The sequence below is a fragment of the Polypterus senegalus genome, chromosome 12 (genome assembly GCF_016835505.1).
Source record: "Polypterus senegalus isolate Bchr_013 chromosome 12, ASM1683550v1, whole genome shotgun sequence".
NCBI lineage: Eukaryota > Metazoa > Chordata > Cladistia > Polypteriformes > Polypteridae > Polypterus > Polypterus senegalus.
The window spans coordinates 148,483,643-148,503,061 of record NC_053165.1 but is presented as its reverse complement, the minus strand read 5'-3'; the positions used below and the strand labels follow the sequence as shown (position 1 = coordinate 148,503,061).

Here is a 19,419-nt window from a genome sequence, read left to right as displayed (position 1 = left end):
TATATATATATATATATATATATATATATATAGATATATATACAGAGAGAGAGAGAGAGTATATATATTTAGATATATAGTATATATATTTAGAGTATATATGTAGTATATATATATACACACACACACAATATAGATAGATAGATAGATAGAAAGTCACCAATCAATAGATGTGTACGCGTATATCTAAATAGTACCTTGTATACAGTAATGGATATATTTTTAAAATGTGTTTCATAAACTATATCTGCTTAACCAAACAAATTGTTCAACTAATCCAGAATAGTCCACACTTTTTTTTAAATAGCACCTTTCATAACACACAATTTTACAAAGTGTTCTGCAAAACAATCAAGAAAGGCAAATCTGTTCCTGCACAGGACCTTGGAGAATGATCAATATCCCCAAATGCTGGTTAAAAACAACAAGCTGTCCTCCATATCAATAAGGTGCGTTGCTCTTTCCTAAGGTAGCGTAATGAGGTAGCAGGCATACGTGGCCCTGATCTTCTTATGGCTTTATGTGAGGAGGAGTGACTTTGCAAAGCCCCCACAGACAGTCATTGCACATTTTTATTGAAGCATTTTGGAAAAATAATTGAGTAAAGTAATATAGTGCCTCTCATAATGTGCATTATGGAAAAATAATCCATGTCCATCAATAAAATATAAAGTGCTGTTCACAATAAATGTCAAAATTTACATTAAATAGTTATGAATGTGCATTCATATTTTATACCGTGTAGGGTAAACGTTTATTAAATTTACCTAACCTAGTTTTTAAGATGTGTTAATATTTTATGTATTGTCTTTCAAAATAAGCAGTGTTCACATTTATATTACATTATGAATGTGCAGCAATACCATTTATAGTTCCTTCCAGAATAAACATTAATAAAAATTAAATGGTTATAAAAATTCATTAAACTGCACCGGTCACACAATAAACATTATTGGAATTTACATTAGAAAGCTATCAAGATGCACTGATATTTCCTCTAATGCCTTTCAGGCTGAACAGTATGACTGGTGCATTCTGGGTCAGGCACATACAGCCCGTCCTAGTTTTACTTTCTCCTCTCACTCCATGCACTTTTTATGTGGCACCTTTTAATTAAATCACTTTTCAGAAAATACATCACACCTTTGATAGTGTGTACCTATGCTTCACAAAGTAAGAATTTGCATATATCGCCTTTCATAATAAATGATACTGAAAGTACCTCATACAGTGATAAAGGTGCAATCATATTTAATAAAGACCACACCTGTTGTTGCTGTCACAGCCAGCCCTTTTGTTATGCACTGTCCTTCACGATGATGACAGTCCGAAAACAGTTTTCAGAGCAATCAGGGGGCAGTCATCCTTGTTTTATATAGTGCCTTTCAATCAATCCACATTTAATGTTGCACATGATCACAAAGTGCTTTACAGAATTAAAAATGTTCATTAATATTCTGCATGGTGCTTTCCATAATCTCAAACGGCCCAACTTACTAATGAAGTTACACTATATTTTATATGGCACCTTTCATAGTTTATTCTCAGACATCTTTATTTTATATAAGAAAGCATAACTCAGCTGCTGTCACAAAGGGCTTTGCATTGTATTCCAGACAGTCACACGGAGCTGTCCAAAGAAATAGAAGTCAATCGTTATTTTGAAGAGTGTTGCACGATGATAACATGTTTTATATAGTGCCTGTAATTCTTTTAATGAATAGGCAGTCTACAAAGAAATTAGAAACACCCGGTCCACTGCTTTATTTTCAATATAGCCCTGTCACAAAGTGCTTTGCCAGATAGTCCAAAGCATATATATATATATATTTACAGGGTGGTCTGGATCTAATTATGCAGATTCAAATCGTCCCGATGACTTTGATTTATGCGGGGACGATTCCAGTTCGGCGCGAAGATGATTCTTCATGTTGTCAGTTCGTACACTTCTTGATGGTCCTGGATTTTTCAGGTGATTTTCTATTAATAAGTTATAACGTAATGAAAATTGCATAGTTAGATCTGGACCACCCTATATATATATATATATATATATATATATATATATATATATATATATATATGAATATATATATATATATATATATATATATATATATATATATGAATATATATATATATATATATATATATATATATATATATATATATATATATGTACAGACAGAGGCACAAGTCCCAGCACAATACAGGCTTTATTTCAGTGGAGAAGCACTTTTCCCTCACTCCCCACGGCAGCACAACACATAGAAGCACCAGTAAGCCCCAAATACACTGTCCCTTTTCTTCTCCTTGTCTCTTCTGACTCCACTCCTCCCTCAAGCTTCATCCTCCACCTCCTGACGCTCTGAATGGAGTGAGACGGCCCCTTTCATAGAGCTCCTAGAAGTGCTCCAGGTGTTCCACAATCTCCTTCTGGGTGTGTGGTTGCAGCTCTGCAGAGGAGGGCTCAGCTATTCTCCAGGCACTCCCTGGCGGTGGCCACAGGCTCTAGCAGGGTGGCGCTTTCATGCTTCAAACCCATGGCACTGTAGCAAGCCAGTCAGGCTGCCCTCTGTCATACCGGGGAAGGTATTGCTCCGTGCAAGCCCCTCCCCTCAGTCCTGGATATGGATATAGATATATAGATACATAAATAGATATAGATATATACATATATAGTGCCTTTTATGATGATCATAATGGTGGGCTTGATCAAAGCTGCATACTCTTCTTTCATACAGAGCATTGCCACAAAGAGTGCTGAAAAGATAATAAGAATAGAGAACGCTTATTTTGAGGGACACCAGAGTGCCTCATATTGTTATACAGATGCATTCCTCTTCTATATAGTGCCTTTCATAAGGAGCGTTTCGCAGTCCTGTATGTCATGTGCTCACAGTTTGATGTGGTGTGTTTAACTGATGATCAGTAGCAGTCTTCCTTTTTACAATGCCTTTCATAACAGACACTGACCAGCGGCTCCTTACAAACTCAGATATAGCGCCTTTCAGCTCCCTTACACAGGTGTCCATCTCTTTCATAAGCAGCTTCTCTCCCAGAGTGCACATTGTAAATTTTTGAGTATTCATCACTCATCCTACTATTGGGGTCCATTTATTCCAAGTTGTCCAGCCTGGTTCCAATGGGACGTTCAACAGAACAAAGATGTCACTTTTGCGCCACCCCTCAGTAGAGACACGGTTTCCATGTTGTTTTCTCTGTGTGTTTGTGAGACATTACGGAATGAGCCTGGGTTATGTTGTTTTGAGACCCCCGTCCTCCAAGCCCTTCCTGATGTAACACCTCTTCTCTTCTTGTATTTGTTTAAGGCACGGTTAGCAAGCGGAAATGCTTTGGACACATCAAAACTTTACGGGCTGCAGGCCACCGGAGGGTAAGTCCACTTTCTTTTTTTGTTCTTTGGAAAGCGAGGGCTGCTGTTACTTGTGTTGCTGTTGGCAGGGGTCTTATTCTATTCTGCTTTGGTGGTCCAGACTCTTAAAATGCTGACTTTTCCCATTGGGCACCCTTAATGCAACCTGATATGTGATGAAGTTCTCCTCGTGCTCACTGAAAAGTCTCAATAAATCCAGTGGTGTCTTGCTATTCTGTACCTGCTGAAACATGAAATGTGCAATTGTTCTGTCCAAGCGACCCAATTGACTGCATACCCCACCACACTGCATCCCTGTTTTGCTTCTAAATTTAATGAAATCAAAAAGTCTGGGGTTATTTAGCCTGGACGTCCTTAGGGTAGCAAGCAGCTGCCTGCCATCTCTCTCCTGATGTTATTTCTTTATGTGATTAGAAAAAGCATTTCAAAGCAGCCAGTGAACATCTTGGTGTTGTGCATCTTCATCCTGCTATGGGCATGTCACGTTAGACAACTATTCCAATGATTTTCAGTTTGCCTCCGCCTTGCTAACATTATGTAATTGTCTATGTGTTTCAGTGTCTTGTGTTAGTATTAATCTTTCTCATTCTTCACCAATGGATCCCCTTCTGTGATGTGCTTGATACTCAGCAGATGTCACTGCCCTTCTTTCGCTTTCTGACATCATGGTGGCTATCACTTGGTTTCTGAATCACTCTTCTGTAAATAGACGATGACAGGTCATTACCACCAGGTTGCCACTACCTAAACTTTTTCAAATTTCTTAAACATTTTAGGTCATCAGCTTTCGGTAAGACCAAGATTAACGTTCAAGCCTCAGTTGTTTGAGAGTAATCACATGACAGACAGACAAACCTTAGCATTTAATATAAAGAGATTATAATTATTAAAGTAATAATAATATAATATTGATAGTGTAATTCATCCATTCCTCATCTACCCTCATCATGTCCAATTTTAGGGTGAAAGAGATCCAGAGCCACTCCCAGAAATGCTAAGAAGAGCCATCCTTGGACAGGTTGGGTGATTGCCCTGTTTCCTCTATTTCTGAAATTAAGGTTCTAGTTAAAGAGGTTTGAGAGTAATTACAGTGGAGATGGATATACTAATACTATAATATTGGTAGTGTAATCCATCCATTCATCATCTACCCTCATCATATCCAATTCTTGGGTCAAAGCAAGCCAGAGCCACTCCCAGAAATGCTAAGAAGAGCCATCCTTGGGCAGGTCGGATGACCACCCTATTTTTGCTATTTCTTGCATTAGGGTTCTAGTTAAAGACATTTGAGAGTAATCACAGTGCAGATGGGTATAGTAATACTATAATATTTGTTGTGTAGCTCATCTATTCATCCTCTAGCATCATCATATCCAATTCTAGGGTCAAGGAGAGCCACAGCCATTCCCAGAAATTCTAAGAACAGCCATCCTTGGACGGGTTGGGTGACTGCCCTATTTTTGCTACTTCTTGCATTAAGGTTCTAGTTTAAAGTCTTTTGAGAGTAATCACAGTGCAGATGGGTGGTATAACACTATAATATTGGTAGTGTAATTCATCCATTCATCATCTAAACCCATCAAATCTAATTCTAGGGTCATAGCGAGCCACAGCCACTCCCAGAAATGCTAAGAAGAGCCATCCTTGGGCAGGCTGGATGACCACCCTATGTTTGTTACTTCTGCCATTCCTGTACCCCCTAAATCTTCAGTTGCCCCCATACAGCCCCTGCTCACATGAGTCCTCATAAGATACGTAGACCTTAACAGGAGTAACACAGGAGTCCCTCAAGTCTAAGTCAGGTGTTGTGTCCTGCCCTCTAGTGGTTAGGCAGGAGGGTACTGAACTTCTGCCTCACTTGAATGGACGTTTTGCTCATGTAGCTTATGTGATATTCAATTGCTGCCATCCTGGGCTGGAAGTTTCTTGCACGCTCTTTTCTTCCCTCCAGACCCTCACTCCTTCTTCCATACCTATATTTTGTTGGGTCGCCTTTCCCCTTCTGTTATGTTTCTCCCCAGGCCATATCCTAACGCTTTCATGTCCTGTTGCTCCATATATAGAGGGTATATCGCCTCCTCGTGGCCCTCACAGGACCTCACCTACTTCCCAGCCTGGTTTTTCTCTCTTATTTTGTGTCAAAGTCTCCTACTCTGTGCCCTCCCGAATGTTGCTCTGCCTCTAGCAGATTCTTGCTGGCCAGACACCCCACTCACAGACCTCTTTATTTGATATAGTGTTTTTCATAATAAACTTTGTTAAAAACCCACTTCCATTACAACTAGACATAGCGTCAGCCCTAATTTGTTAAAGTCAATCATTTTGCAAAGCAAGGCCATCAAAAGCAGCTGAGTCTGCCACCTTCCACCTTTTGCCAGTCTGATGGCTGCCTCCCAATACGAGGATGTAAATTCAAATAATGCCAAGCTGTGCTGGCATGACTTTTAGTGAATAGAGGCATTTAATGCACAAACACCAACTCCATGATTGAAAAATAATTTAAAAGAAAGCAGTTAGCATCTGACATTTTTATAACTTTTAGCTAGCTCGGCCAGCTGATGTGATGCATTTTGTGGAAAGTAGCCAAACTTTTTTTTGGATTATCTAGCAGAAAGGGACATCGATAATAAATTTGGGGTTTTCCTTTCTGAAATCACAAAGAGGAGACGTGACAGTTGTCGTCTGTCTCCATCAGCCTTTAATTTACTGTATATAGCTCCTTGCGCAGGAAATGCAAGGACAAGGCCAGTTTTTCTTTGGTAGGAAAGTCTGCACTCATTCCATAGTCACTGAGTAACCATTTATACCTACCGCAGACAACAAAGAACGTCAGTTCATAATCAATACATCACCGTGGCCTGTGAAAATTAAATAAGAGAGACGTTAAAAGGGTCGGAGCTTCAAAGGGAATACTGTGCTCAATGGAAATGAAGCTGTCGAGGTTGGGCTGTGCAAAAGCCCACCACTGGCAGTGTCTACAACACCCAGAAACATAATGATATTTACAAGGGGTCATCAGACAAGACAAGGATGTTCTTTGTACTGGAGTCCCAGTCAAGGAGGAGAACGCGGCAGAGTCATGCCAGCGATCTTCATCCGAGGCAGCGACGTCACATGCACATGTTTAACAAAGTTCAAAAGCAGGACGGGAAGGTAAAGTGCAGGAAGGGTCTATCTGCACATCTCCAGCACTCTGCTATTCAGGAGTCCTGCAGAAGAGCCAGTCGGATTTGATGTTTCTATCATTACACCACAATAACTCCGACAAGGGCCTGGCAGCACTCCACAACACTCCACCTACTACTCGACACGGCGACTATGAGACGTGTCTACTCGACAGTCGGCACTCCTCCTGAGTGACATTACCCGATCACAACCCTAACCCTACCACCCCTAACCTTTACCGGAGTGTGAGGTGGTTTTATGAGAATGATGCTCAAGGTACGCCTTGAAAATGGGCGCATTGAGAAAGACAAATGTTCAGGTGAGCCGGGCAAAATCAGTGACCTATAATGCTAAGGATGCTAAAAGTCCTAGCGTGTGTGCAATCTGATTGTCTCATCAAAGGAGCAGAGCTGTGTGGAGCTGCAGCTAGACACTACTGGAGTGAGCATAACGCCCAAGAGAGTCATCAGACAAGGAAAGAGTGTGCTTTATACTGGAGTCCCAGTCAGGGTGGAGAACACGGCAGAGTCATGCCGGCGATCTTCATCCAAAGCAGCGATGTCACATGTTTAACAAAGTTCAAAAGCAGGACGGGAAGGTAAAGTGCAAGAAGGGTCTATCTGCACATCTCCAGCACTCAGCTATTCGGGAGCTCTGTGGAAGAGCCAGTTGGATTTGATGTTTCTGTCACACGAGTTACACCGCAATAACTCGGAGAAGGGCCTGGCAGCACTTCAAAACACTCCACCTACTACTCAACACGCTTTGAAACTCTTTGAAAATGGGTGCTTTGAGAAAGACACAAATGTTCAGGTGAATCGAGTAAAATCACTGACCTATAATGCTAAGGATGCTAAAGGTCCTAGGGTGTGTGCAATCTGATTGTCTTGTCAATGCAGCTAGACTCTAATGGAGTGAGCATAATGCCCGAGAGAACAAACAGACATTTATGCCTGGATGATCATCCACTGCTGAATGGACATTGTTAGAATACTGGAGAAGGGAAGCAAGGATCTGAGCAAAGAGAAATGGAAGAGGAATGTTTGCCCTCTATCCATCCTTCATGGCCAAAATTAAAGTCTTATGCTACATTCACATGCTATGAGACAGACGGTAAATGCAAGTTGAGGTGGATCGCCATGGCCCTTTCCTGACTGGAACTCCTTCATAATGGAAGGACGGACAGATATAAACACACATTCTAGCTGTGTGTGTTGTTTGCGACAAAAAACAACCCAAGACTCCCTAACAGTTTTCCTATATTTGTGAACTTGGAGAAGCATCAGCTAACTTTTAAGAACGACCCAGTGCAGAGGACTTGGACCCACCTGTGCTTGCTGCCCCAATGGTTTTCGTAAGAAGACACTGTCAATACCATATCTTAGGCATACGAGTCCTATTAATCTATGTCTTGAGAAAACACCTCCAGATTGAGCATGTTTTTAGTGAAAACTTCAAGCCTTGCCCTCTGTTGTTGAGGTGTTTCACTTGCATGTCATTGAGTTGCAGCGTTTGCTTCGTTTTGACTTTGTTCCTCTTCATCTGTGTCATTAGCCCAGTGTCGTTGTTGCACGGTGGTGTTTGCTGCATACACATCTTTTGTAGTGAGAAGTGAGGTGCATACAAGCACCAAAAAATGTAAAAGTGCACGCATGCGCCATCTAGTGGCTGTGGTTGAGCGTGAGCAGAGCGGATTGCTGCATACACACACAGGTCTTTCATTTATATATGTTATATACATATATATATAAAAAGCCCAGGGTCCTTGAAACTATTGGAATCGTTAGAAAAAAAAATGGAAATGTAGAGATGTCAGGTAATTGAAAGGAACTACTCTGGGCATCTCTCTCCTAGGAGGATTCATTTTACTGATGTGCTCGCCTTGCTTGTGCATTAGCGGCAGGAGGAAAAGTAAAAAGGATACCGTTTTGCCGATGTTAGCGGCTAAGAGACTTTGTCTTTCTTTGGAGGTTTCGTTTTGATGACGTGCTGGCCTCGCTTGTGCTATTAGCGACTAAGTGAGTTTTCTGTTTCCTCAGAGATGGAGCCCTCATCCCGACACTACCTCTCACTTCAGTGCCAGACAGACAGACACACTTCCACTTATAGACGTTTATATATAAGACATCACGTGTGTTTTTTGTGGCAGATGGCCGGGACGCATGCCCGGTCGGGACTCCCCTTTGACAGTGGATCTGAGGGAGCAGGCATGAGATACACACTACGTCCCCCGGAACACTTCTTGGCAGCCCCCCTGGGTTGCATCGGGGCCAATAGTTTGGAACACCGGAGCTCATTCCTGTTGGGCTCCATGGCCACCGTCAGGGTAGCTGCGTGGCTTAAAAAGCCCATGTGGGGTGGACTGCAGCCACACCCGGAAGTGCAGCCTGAAGTAGGTCAACAAGCATCACTTCCAGGGAGCCTGCAGCCACTACTCGGGGCACCAGAGTTGGGAGGAGGAGGAGGAAGCTGCCTAGGAGGAGTAGTGGAGGAAGAAGAGTGTGATTTGGGAGTGATTTACTTTGTGTGTTTTTGGGACTGTGTAGGGCCAGTGGGGCATGGAGAAGATGGAGAGAAGGGCCCTGTGATGGATGGCGGACCCCGGCCATCCGTCACAGTGTGTGTGTTGTGTGTATATATATATATATATATATATATATATATATATATATATATATATATATATATATATATATATATATATATATATATATATATATATATATATATATATATATGTGAGACTTGCCTGGACATCCCCAGTCAGAAACCACATCTTTATAAAATTCACACGTTTATTCAGCACAAAGAAACACAGTCCCATACACAGCACGCGGTGCCCCTGTACCAATCACCACTATAACGGGCTTTCTCAATGTCCGTAGCCACCTTTCCTCTCCGTAAGGGAGCCTCGTCCTGCTCCCACTCCCAACTCAAGCTCCCAGACTGTAGGAAGGCGGCCCCTTTTATTCCCACCCGGATGTGCTCTAGGTGTCTGATGACGTCCTTCTGGCAGCACTTCCTGGTGTGGCGGAAGTGTTGCCCCTTTGCACCGGAAGCACTCCGGGCATCCCTGGAAGGTTCTTCCTCCATCTTGCAGGGTGTGGAAAAAGTAAATGTTTCCCAGGTTCCACGAGGCTAGAGGCGCCCCCTGGCGGTGGCCACGGGTCCCAATAGGTTGGAACCTCCTTGCTCCTTTCCCGTGGTCCTCTCTTAACCCAGGGCGGTTGTCCTCTCGTGGCCTGGAAGACATAAATGCCACCTTCCGGTCCTTCCAGGTGTCCTGGGTATACGTGTATATATATATATATATATATATATATAAATATATAAATATAAATACACACACACATGCACGGTGACCTCTATAATGTTTGGGACAATCACACATTTGTCCTTGATTTACCCCTCAGCTCCACAGGTTTAAAATCACAATTCAAATAATTCAGACGAGTTTAATATGCTCATTGTAGACTTTCATTTAAGGGGATTTGCAGACATTTTGGTCACAGCATGTAGAAATGACAACATGATGTGTCGATCAATCAGTATTTCAAGGGGAAGTCCACTGCGCACTCATCATCTTGGTGCTTCATGGTGTTTGTTACATCACAGGGATAACTCGTCGTTCATTTCTTGGTACTTTGCGGAGATCACAGGGGAGAGGTTGTGTCCTATAATGGTATTGAAGAAATCAGTGATAAATGGAAAGTACCTGCTCATCTATTATTCACACCTACTCATCCTTAAAAAAAGCAGTTAGGGGGAACATTGGCTGCAAGTATGAATGGTGTCAACTCGGTTGGCCGTAAGTCAATACATGACTGTATATGGTCCTGTAGAGTGCGGCCCATTTTCAGAGGATTGTGTGAATGAAAAGTGAAAACAGACACCAATGTCTACATATTTAAATAAAAAAACAAGTGTGGATGTCACTGAAGCAAGAGAAGAGTTTGTGATGAGAAGCTCTCAATGCAAGTGCTAGCTTTCCATTTGAAAAGCAGAGTTCTGTTTTGTGTCTAGTTAGTTTAGCCTGGGCGCCCATTTGAATTTTGATCTCACTGGCCCCTATGAAGCACTGTGTGTCCAGAGCGCACCTGCTCAAATGCCTTCCTTTGTTCTGATGTTTCTGTACTCTGGTATTCCATCGGGAGGTGACCGTTGACTCCATTGTGTTCACGACAGGAGAGAGCTGAACTTTCATTTTATAAATAAAGACGCACCGACATGCTGAAATGTAAGCATCTCGTGTGCCCTTTGGTGGCAGAATATGAGCGGATTCCTAATTTATTACGAGACCGTGTGAAGCCGGCTGCATATGGAAAGCCCACTTGAAACTCCGTCTCCTGCTCAAAATGTTATGGAGATTTATTCTTGAGATTCCAACGTAGTTTTAAATGCAATGTAATATGAAGCAGTATTATTGAGTAGTAACGGCTGATTACTTTAAAGGGCTCAAACTAATCTGTTTGACTTTAATGACAGTAATGTTTATTAAAAAAAATCATTTTCCAGCGTGCGCCGTTAGCTTGAGGCTGTTTCTATTAATACTCCGCCACTTTGTTTGTGTGCTGTCACAGAATCTGGCAAAAAAAACTGTGATTAGCTTTTGTAATTATGATTATTTGGGTGTGCAGTTTGCAGCCTTTATTAGCTAATGGAGTAAGCCGGTAGGACTGGGCCTCTGACGGGACCCTCTCACTGTTCCTAAAGGGGTCAACGTTCATCCATCCATTTTAGATTCCAGTTCTACTGGAGATCATGGATGTGCCCGTGGAAATATACTAATTTATAGTAGACACCATTCATATAATGGGGGTCTAGCACAGGAGTAAGAAAAATGGGGGTATTTGGAGCCAGGTGGGGGTCCAGTTGACAGGTCACCAGAACTTTGACTGAATTTATGTTTTATAACTGGCCATGGAATTGGTGTTTTCCTCTCCGCCTCTTATGTTGTTCTTGTTTGATAGATAGATAGATAGATAGATAGATAGATAGATAGATAGATAGATAGATAGATAGATAGATAGATAGGAAAGGCACTATATAATAGATAGATAGATAGATAGATAGATAAAAAAAAGCAAAACGAGATCTCATAAGTTTACTATGCCAAGTAAGCAACATTGACTGATAGAATTTTGGCAAAACTGATAAAGTTAGTTTGGAGACGTCTAAGAGGAGTAGCTGTTTGTCAAATTTTAACTCGCTCACTTTGTGTAAAATTACAAAACGCCAGGTCTCTCCAAGGCAGGCCGTCTGGACCATAGAACAGCCTCTGCAGCGTCTGGAGCCTGAAGGCCTCGATTTTACTTCTGACGTCAATCAGGCCCTGCCCTCCTTCTGCCACTGGTAGGTGCAGCACACCTCTCTGGACCCAGTGTAGACTGTCCCAAAAAAAGTCAAGGATGATCGTCTGTACAGATTTGATCAGAGCTACTGGTGGATCAGCACACCTGAGCTTGTGCCAAAACATGGAGGCAATCAAGTTTTTCAGGATTAACACCCTGCCTCTACATGAAATAGATAGATAGATAGATAGATAGATAGATAGATAGATAGATAGATAGATAGATAGATAGATAGATAGATAGATAGATAGATAGATAGATAGATAGGAAAGGCACTATATAATAGATAGAGAGATAGATAAATAGATACTTTATTAATCCCAAGGGGAAATTCACAGATTAGATCAGATTTGGATTTAGCAACTTTTCGTGTAATTAATTTTAAATTTTTTGCTCCACTATTTTGCAGTTTGTTTTTCTTTGGGCAGATCCAAGGAACTGTAGGCCAGGAAGCTTAAAGTGCTTATGACAGGTAAATTAATGGAAGGAATTCTTAAGGAGAAGGTTGAGCAGCAAATGGCAAGAATAAGAGTTTTACTGAACAGTCAACGTGGGTTCAGATGAGGGCGGTCGTGTTTTAATAACATTCTGGAGTTCAGTGAGGAAGCAACAACAGGGTTTGATCAGAGTGGAGAATATGATATGATCTATCTGGACTTTCAGAAAGCATTTGATGAGGTGCCACATGAGAGGGTGGGCATCAAACTAAAAGAAGTGAGAGTTCAGGGTGTGGTGTGGAGATGGGGGCAGAATTGGTTCAGATACAAAAAGCAGAGGGTGATGGTGTGAGGAACCTTCTCAGAACTGGCTGATATTAAGAGTGGTGACCAGCAGGGGTCAGTGCTGGGGCCGCTGCCATTTTTAATATACAGTATATACATGATTTAGATTGGAATATAAGTAATAAGATGGTTAAGTTTGCTGATGATACAGAAATAGGTGGATTAGCAGATAATTTGGAATCAATTGAATCATCACAGAAGGACTTGGACAGCAGACAGGTTTGGGTGGATTTAATGTCAGTAAGTGTAAAGAATTACATGTAGGAAGTAGAAATGAATGTGAGGTTTGAATGCATGATGGGAGGTCTGAAAATTGAAAGTCCACCTTATGAGAAGGATTTAGGAGTCACAGTGGACTCTATGCTGTCATCTTCCAGACAGTGTTCAGAAGCCATTAAGAAGGCAAACAGAATGTCAGGTTATATAGCGCCTTGATGTGAGGAGTACAAGTCACAGAAGGTTACGCTCAACCCTTATAATGCAGTGGTGAGGCCTCATCTGGAGTCCTGCGTGCAGTTTAGGTCTCCGGGCTACAAAAAGGACATAACAGCACTGGAGAAGGTCCAGAGAAGAGTGAGTCCAGGGCAACAGGGAATGAGTTATGAGGAAAGATTAAAAGAGCTGAGCCTTTACAGGAGATGAAGAAGAGACCTGACTGAAGTGTTTAAAATTATGAAGGGAATTAGTCCAGTGGATCAAGATGGTGACTTTAAGATGACTTCATCAAGAACACGGGGTCACAGATGGAAACTTGTTAAGGGTAAATTTTGCATAAATATTAGGACATTTTTCTTCACACACAGAACTATAGACACCAGGCAGCGGTAGCGGACAGCATGACTTTAGGGACCATCAAAACTCGACTCAATGTTATTTGGGAGGAATTGAATGATGCAGAGTATGGCCGGGGCCCTTGCCACACTGGAAGGACTGGGGGAGGGAGCATATACAGAGCATTACCTCCGCCAGTGCACTAGATGGCAGCCCTCCCTGGGTTGCAGTAGTGCCTCAGACTCCTGCAGGGCTCCATGGGAGCTGGAGTTTGCAGCAGCACTGTTGGGTTTCGTGGGCGCCACCAGGGGGTGCTGTAGTTGCTGCTGAGCCCTGGAGTCCAGCTCTTCTGCCACACCTGGAATTATAGAATTATATTGGACTTTTACTTTGTGTTTAACCTAATTTGTCAAGGTTACGGACACCATTAGCTGTGTCATGGTGGAGTTTGTTGGAGAATTTGTTTTTTCATAACCCTTTAGCATCTTGGACTCTTAGGCTTTTTCAAAGGGTTTTCTGTCTGTGTTCTAAGAGATACAGCTTCTTGAAAGGATGCTGCAAGATTATAATTACAACAAAGGCGCTTTATACTGTGTCAAAATATAAAAGACAGAAACAAGCATAAAGTGTTAGGGGGGATTCCCCGTATAATCTCTTGAAAGCGGAGTAATCAATAAAGACTGATTTTCTGGTCATTTCTACGAGATACAGTTGACAAATGCGTACAGTAGACAGGGTTCTTTTATACCATCATGGAGGAAGTTACAACAAGGCGGAGGAAGAGGAAATGACAAACCAAAATGGAAATAGGAAGTGGTGTCTTCAAGAGGTGATGGAATTGATGATATCAAATGAGGATGGAAGTGATGTCATCATGCAGGGACCAGAAGTGATGTATACAGCAGAGGAAGAAGTGATGTAATCATGGGAGGACCGGAAGTGACGTCATCAGCTGAGGAAGGAAGTGATGCCATCATGAGGGAACTGGACATGACGTTATTGTTCAGGCCAGAAGTGATGTCATTATACGGGGACTGGAAGTGATGTTATCAGAAGAGGACGGAAGTGCCGTCTTCGGATCAGGACGAACATGATGTCATCATGTGGAGACCGGACGTGACATCATCATATGGAGACCCGAAGTGACATCATCGGATGAGGTCAGAAGTAATGTCATCATGTGAGTACCGGAAGTGACGTCATCATAAGGGAACCCGAAGTAATTATATTGTTTGGGGCCAGAAGTGACGTCATCATACGGGGACTGGAAGTGATGTTATCAGAAGAGGATGGAAGAGACGTCATCATTTGGAGACCAGAAGTGTCATCATAAGATGAGGACAAAAGTGATGTCATCAGCAGAGGACGGAAGTGATGTCACTATGAGGGAAGCGGAAGTGACGTTGTCAACTGGGTAGTGAAGTTTCCATCGTCTGGTTGGGGTGAAAAAGAATCATTATTCTTCTTTAGGCCTTTTGAAAAAGGGATAAAGGCGTTAGTACTCGTTTCCAACCCTCTGTCTGTTGTACAGGCCCCCTAAGCGCACGTGTGCGACAACTGACTTTTGTCTATCTGCTTTCAAGCATGCAGACACTTCCCTCAGCAGCAGCCTCTGACCCTGAGTCTCAGCACCTTGAATCTTTTCTGTTATAAATATGGAGATTATCCTCCTTTACCTTAGAAAGTAAATGTACTTGCCTATGATTTGCATGTTATCAGCTATAAGCTAAAGATGCTCTTGTATATTCAGACCTATAAAAGCTTTGTCAGAGCAAAGAACTGTTAGCATATCTGTGAATACAGAGTAAAAAGAAAACACCCTTTTTGGTGTGTTCCTGAGATGTCGTAGATAAATATATTCCTTCTCTATTTGCTGGAATCCTGAGAGCCTTTTCATCCTATTCACAAAGTTAACTGGGAAGGAATTTGGGATCACAAATGTTTCCCTGTCAAGTTCAAATGCCTGGCCTTGACTCGGGACTCCTTCTATACGACACTAAGGTCAGCCAAATGGAGGAGATGATCAATTTATAATTTCACTGGGATGGGCAAATCGGTCGACCTCCGTGGACAAATCCACAGCTGGACACTGTGAACTCTGAGAACACAAGTGAACTCTGAGACATCTGGAGATCTTTACTGTTTTCTGTAAAGATTCCCTGGTGCTCCTGGCCTTGGCCTCTGGAGGAGGCGCTGCAAGTACTGACATACAAGTACAGTATGCACAAGTATATAAAATATTTACTTTTACGTAATAAACCGATTGTCTCCCTCGCTCACTAAAATACACATACACATATATATATATATATATATATATATATAATATATATATATATATATATATATAATGCTTTATACAACTGAAACATTTCCGTGATATACATTAACAGCATATTTTAGGGTCAGCTTACTAAACTCGACTTCTGACTTGGTTTGGACAGATCAAGGATAAATGGGAAGACCGAGCTCCTCTAGTAGGTTCTGTCATATTTCAGCCCTAAAGTAAATTACACCCCTTCTTGCATTTTTAATTACATAAATAGGCGCCCGCTAACCTTTATGGCCTGTCTGGCCATTTATGACCACCTTGGGCCATTGATAGGCTCTCTCCTAGTGACCCTGTCACACCCAAGAGAGGGTTCAGTTTAAGATTGCCTTCATGGCAGATTGTCAACACATTTCTTTAACTCCATTGTCAATACCATTCTGCCCACACACACGCACACCCACACACACACAGATATTTTTCATCTTTTAGGCATATTAATACCAATAAGTTCTACTATATCTACAGGGTAGTAAATGCTTCTATCTTTTACACAGCTTCTTCCCTTGGACATAAAGCCATTTATTAAAGCTATTTTTGGAGCTCAGAATGTGTTTTCTGTAAATAAAAGGAATTCACATATGACATACATCCCCTGGCTATTGTCATAAAAGTGTGTCGGAGCATCGATTGCACAGTTTTGTAAGCAGGCCACAGCCTGTGGAAACTCTGGGGAATCCAAAGCTGCTTACAGTCTGTAGTGTTGCCAATCACGGAGCTATTCCTGATCCAAATGTTGTACCCTAGTTTGAGAAAACACCAGCTGGTGCCTGATCCGAAAGGACCTCTGCAGTGTGCAGTTCTCAGAATGGCCTATTGTGTGACTTTCCAAGTACTACGGAATGATTGTCATATTTGATGGCACTCCAGGATGAGCTTTTCCATCACATATTAATTATATATATATACGAGGTGTGGCAGAAAAGTAATGAGACTGGCAACACAGCAAGCGATCTGGCAATGCTGCGCTGTTGTCCTTGATAGAGCACGTGTATCAGTACCCTCCCATAGCTCAGTGCGAGTTTCAACTCCTTCCGTTAACTACGTGAGTTTTGTGACTGCTATTAGCGAAGTTGTGTTTTTGGTGTGCATCACACAAAATGGAACAGCGGAATTTGGAGCAACATTGTGCCATTAAATTTTGTGTTAAGCTTGGAGAATTTTTATAAAGACGTCCTTGAAAGGCTCAGAAAAAGGGTCATTCACGTGAGACCAGACATTGCAGACAAATGGATGCTCCATCATGACAACGCCCCATGTCACACTGCCCTCTCCATAACAGAATTTTTGACCTCAAAAGGCATTCCTGTGGTTCCCCAGCCCCCTTATTCACACACCTTTTTCCTAAACTGAAAAATGTCCTCAAAGGACGTCATTTCGGGACTTTAGAAAACATCCAAAAGAGTGTAACAGACATGCTGAAGACCATACCGGCTGAAGACTTCCAGCGCTGCTACCAACAGTGGGAACAACGTCTCCATCGGTGTGTAGCTGCCCAAGGGAACTACTTTGAAGAGGATAACATTGATGTTTGAAAAAATAAAAACTTTGATAAATAAAAAATCAGTCTCATTACTTTTCTGCCACACCTATATATATGTGTGTGTATATGTATATATTTAGATATGTATGTATATATATATGTTTATATATATATGTGTGTGTATGTATATGTATATATATATATATATATATATATATGTTTATATGTGTGTGTATATATATATGTGTATATGTATATATATATATATATATGTTTATATGTGTGTGTGTAAATATATATATATATATATATATGACAGCAACATTCATCACTCACAACAATGACAAAACAATTACATTGACAATCATGTTACGTTATTTTCAAAATGTTTCCTTTTCTTTTCATTGCTTCTTTAACACACTACTTCTCCTCTGGCTGGTATTTTGCTATATATATATATATATATATATATATATATATACACACACATATATATATACTGTGTATGTATATACTGTATATATATTCATTGCATTCATAGTCTGAGTCCTGACCTGATTATATGGATGGTTACCTAGCAGGTAACGCATGTGGTTGGTCTGCCATTCAGCAAACATCTGCAACAGGCCCTCTATGTTGCATAGTTTACTGTTAAATTATATATATTGTGACAGGGGGCGCTGTCGTCCCCTTGAACCCTCAGATCAGTCGCCAGACACCAGGTAAAAGTCCAAATATTTATTTTCAGACAATAATAATGTGCACAAAGCACTCTCGACTCCACAATACTCATACAATAATAAATCAATATAATAACAATAACTCCTCCACTCTCCCAGACACGTTGTCACTCCGCCATCCGACTCAGCTCGTCCGTCTGGGATCTCTCACAGTCTTTTATAGTCCATGACTTGGAAGTGCTTCTAAGCCCTCAGTCCACGTGATTATCCAACACTTCCGGGTCAGGTAAAAGCTCCTCTTCTTTATCTCGTAAGTACGTCATTTCCCCTGTCGCTGTGACTAAGACGTACTTCCGGGTTATAGGGCAAATAACAGTCCCTGGGCCTCCCTACAGCAGGGCTGTACAGGAAAACTTCATAGTCCATGATGCCCTGCTGGAATTCAGGGCATCTCCATGTCGTAGGGAGGGCTCCCTCTGGCGGCCTGGGGGTATTCGCCGACCATAGACCACAACATATATATATATATTTATTGTCACAGATGGCCAGGATCCTTACCCAGCCGTGACACCTTTTCACTGGAAGGATTGGGGGAGCAAGCCTGGTCAGAGCGTTACCTCCCCTGGTTCTCTAGATGGCAGCCCCCATGGGTTGCAGTGGTGCCTCAGACTCTGGCACGGCATCATGGGAGATGGAGTTGTCTACAGGCTTGTTAGGTTCTGGAGGTGCCACCAGGGAGAACTGTAGCTGTTCCTGAGCCCACCACACCCAGAAATGCTTCTGGAAGTGGGGCAACAAGCACCTGAAGCCCTTCTAGGTGCCTTATATAAGGAGCCAGAGGACAGTACTCGGTGAGCCAGAGTCGGGTGGAAGGTGGACGAAGCTTGCCGAGAAGGAGAAAACAGGAATATTGTGCTTGTGCATTGGGACTGTGTTGTGTTTTGTGGGAACTGGGAAGGTGTTTCCCACAAGGTAAAAGAAATAAAAGCTATATACACTAGCTGTCCCCCTGGGCTCCACCTGCGTTGCCCTGACTTTAAAAAAAAAACTTTAAAAATTAATAAACAAAAAGGTATCGCTAGCTAAGCGGAGGCAAGGTACACTCCAAAATGCAGAGGCAGACCGACTCCCCACTCCTGACGTCACGCTTCCTCCTCCCCTTGGATTAGCTCAAATATATTGCTCCTGCAAATGAACTATGATTCTTAGCTTGATGAGAGAACCAGAATGTTCAAGCAAACTCTAGAAAAAATCCCGATCTAAATCCGTATAGTAGTTCTCTCATTCACAACTAAGCAGATGTAAGGTGTGATCTGAGGCTGGAGCGTGAGTGAGGAGGATCCCACCCCACTTGCCTCGGCCCGCTGCATGTCTCTCATATTCACGTAAATAAATCAGAAGTGAACTATGATACTTAGCATGATGGGAGAAGTCACAAAATCAACCGGAATATTCAAGCAA

At 41.9% G+C, this 19,419-nt stretch overlaps 1 protein-coding gene across 6 annotated transcripts in view; it reads left to right on the top strand.

Annotated features, from left to right (window-relative positions):
- Window positions 1-19,419, top strand: part of LOC120539924 (protein unc-13 homolog C-like) — a 471,266-nt gene that overhangs the window by 76,788 nt on the left and 375,059 nt on the right. For all 6 annotated transcript variants that reach the window (XM_039770276.1, XM_039770280.1, XM_039770279.1 and 3 more), the window contains exon 4: window positions 3,333-3,397. In XM_039770276.1, coding sequence (XP_039626210.1) covers window positions 3,333-3,397 — 65 coding nt within the window. The remainder of the gene's footprint in view (window positions 1-3,332; window positions 3,398-19,419) is intronic.